This window comes from Echinococcus granulosus (assembly GCF_000524195.1).
Source record: "Echinococcus granulosus chromosome Unknown EG_S00105, whole genome shotgun sequence".
In the NCBI taxonomy this organism is placed as follows: domain Eukaryota; kingdom Metazoa; phylum Platyhelminthes; class Cestoda; order Cyclophyllidea; family Taeniidae; genus Echinococcus; species Echinococcus granulosus.
Genome location: NW_020170485.1, coordinates 4,497 through 7,515, shown reverse-complemented (window position 1 = coordinate 7,515; position 3,019 = coordinate 4,497). Strand labels below are relative to the sequence as shown.

General features: G+C 43.8%; 1 protein-coding gene across 1 annotated transcript in view; it reads right to left on the bottom strand. All coding sequences in view use genetic code 11, as the record gives it.

The window, feature by feature from the left end:
• The window catches only part of EGR_08376 (Putative reductase), a gene marked incomplete at both ends in the record, with an annotated part of 4,323 nt that overhangs the window by 1,157 nt on the left and 147 nt on the right, over positions 1-3,019 (bottom strand). The window contains 3 exons of the mRNA XM_024497625.1: positions 85-244; positions 2,429-2,517; positions 2,635-2,834. Of these exons, the coding sequence (XP_024347929.1) occupies positions 85-244; positions 2,429-2,517; positions 2,635-2,834 (449 nt within the window). The remainder of the gene's footprint in view (positions 1-84; positions 245-2,428; positions 2,518-2,634; positions 2,835-3,019) is intronic.

Below are 3,019 nucleotides of genomic sequence, written 5' to 3'. Positions count from 1 at the left end.
CAGACAGGTGCCACGTGAGCACTACATGTGAGGAGCACTTGCCAAGCAAACTGCTCGACTCTGCATTCATTACTTCGAACTTACACCAAAATTCGCCTTGATGCGCTCCGGAGTGACACTTTTGACAATTACAACGATGCCACGTTGCAGTCCGTGGCGCAGCAGCACCTGCGCTGGCGCCTTCCCATGTTTGCGTGCGATTTCAACAACGTTCTCCTCCTCCAGCAGCGACTTCACCTTGCCCCTACAAGCAACGTGACAAATGGTTCGGTTCAAATCCCACCAGACGAGTACAATGACCATGTGAACATACTTAATGAGACCACGTTACAGGTTAACTATTTAGCAAATTAGGCTTTAAATCTGTGGACAATCTGGCGGTTTCTTCCAACATGCAGACCATATTTTCATAGCCCTGATGGCCTTAGCAAAGCTGGCCTCTCTTTGCTGTATTAGTACGATTTACTGGTCCAACTACTCGCTATTCCAGCCTTCCTCTTAACACTGCCCACCCATCTCTTCTTCCTATTAGTGTCCCTTATAAACTATTATCTCGTGAGACTTTCTTCTGATTGACTTTAAGATGATACCTGCCATTGAAGTTGCAATAGTGGTAGCCATTTGAGGACAGTACTGTCGCTGACTGACTAAATAAGTGAGTAACTGAATGAATTGACCCATTGTTGATGGTGCTCAAGTGATCCACCACCCCACTATATGCCCTGCATTAGTAAGTCTGGCACTGTTTGATCAAACCACAGAAGCTACCTTCGCCTAGTTAAAAAGTGTTTGTGTGTAATGGATGTGTTCACAATGCAATGCGGACACGCTTGTTTACTGGGAAATAGTCACCTTCTGAGGAAAAAAGAATGCATGAGGATAATCTCCTAATTGGGAGAGAGGAATGGAGACAAAGGTAGGCGAGGGGAGAGCAGATGTATCCAACCAATTAACGTCAGGTAAAAAAAACAACCCGAATGAAGTTATGAATATGTGGATGTCTAAAACACATCCACAAATTGTCCCGCTACAAGTACAATGGTGAAATTACGACCAAGTGCGAAGAAGGTCTGATGGGTTAAGTGATAGGCAACACCTTCTCTTTCCCTCTCATTGTAGGGACACAATCCCCCTGCAGGCAGAATTACAAATTAAGTTAAAACGTTTAGCAGTGGAGCGATGTGTTCTCCATTTGACGGGGTAGGGATCATGAGATCCGTCAAAATTGAATCAAGTACAAGCACAGACCGCCAATCGTCGCTCTGATTAGTTGTTGACGCAGGCAACAAACATTTTCACACATGCAAGGCGAATAAGGTAGAATAGAATTGGAATGCGTCTTTTAAGCAGAAGTTTGAGCTTTTCACATGTCAAGTTGGTTAAAACTTGTAGAAAACCCGCAAAAAACTGTCACATTTGGAGCTATGCTCGTTCCCTACAATGCAATGGCGATGGAAGGAGAAAAGGAAACCGAGATGAAGGAAGAAAGGAGGGAGGGAAGTGTGTTCATGGCCAAATTATGGTTAACGCTTTGCTGTCACCGGAAAATTAAGTGGATGAATTTGGCGTACTTGTTAATTTGTGCAGCAATAAATCTTCCTGTCCTGTCAATGGAGGGGCACAAACCTGTGCGTTGACGGAATGCATGTAAACCAAGACATTTGTTTGTGTGAATCTGTGGTCAGTAAATATTTAGACATGTTTACTTCCTCAGCGGATGTAAAAACCAAGCGAAAGCCAAAAAGGAAGTGGTTGTATGCCGCTGTGGAAGTAGACTGGAGAACTCCCCTAGAAATGAAAGTACGCAAGTGTTATGGGAAAGGGTGGAGAGAGAGGGGATTAGATGGAGCACAAGAAATACGGCCACATGAACTAACTAGATCTTGACACAGGAGAGAGGTGGTCACTTCCTTCAAGAGAGACGGTATTCAGCGTGTGCTTGTTCGTGTGTTTGTGGAGCAATTTGGACGCTACCACTCCACAGGAATCTCTCACTTTCTATAGTCTGAGCAACTGGACCTAGGGTCCATCTATTTTACCGTCCAGTCAACCCATAATTCAATCCAATGCAGAAGAGCTCATCACACACAAAATAAAATGACCCATCGATGACCTCGGGTCTCATAGCAGTACAAGGAAGTCGGTACAGTGGATGACAAAGTGCGAAATGGAGGGGAAGGTAGTTGTGATTCAGCCTAATTGGCCACTAATCCCTACGGAAACACCTTTCAAGCATGCGAAGAAAGGAAATAATTCGTGCCTCCTTGTACGTAGCTTACGTAGACCGACCTCTGCATTGATAGTGGTAGCCAGAATGCTTCAAATGAGCCGCATTAGGTGCGAAAATGAATTGGATTATGAAAAAGTTGGTGTGCATGCATACGACAAGGCCTCATCACCTTCCACCACGAACGAGCCATCACTTTACCCATAAGTGGAGGACAGGAAGGTTGCTTTATCATATCCAGGTGACAAACCAAGCAAAATGTACTCCTTTTTGTTAGCCACCTTCTGTCGCTACATTGTCATTTCCACAAAACAACAATCTCTAATGTCCTGTGCGTACACAATCCAACAACGGCTTCCAACGTTGGTTGTTCCAACTGCCCCTCATCTACTAAATCCACAGCCTACCAAAATGACATTCAGAAAAATAAAAAGCGAAACACATTCAAGCATTCTATGGATCATATAACGATGCTCGCCAAGGTGATGAAAGCACAAAACGTAGAACAGGCAAGTGTTAACGCAGCCACGAACGCCAGTATGGGGGAAGGCGATAGAAGTGTAATTAGCAGTCAACGTTGAACGGATATTCAGGGTGCCCCACAAAACTAAAAGAGACAAAGATATAGACAAGAAAAGAAAAAATGTGCTACTTGCATAAAGCAACATACCATGTTAACAAAACGATGTAACAGAATTTGAAGTACAGTTGCAGTAAATAGAAAGTTCAATTGTTGCACAAACTAGGATGGGGATAACTTACGCTGGGGCCAAAAAGATACGCTTATTTAAA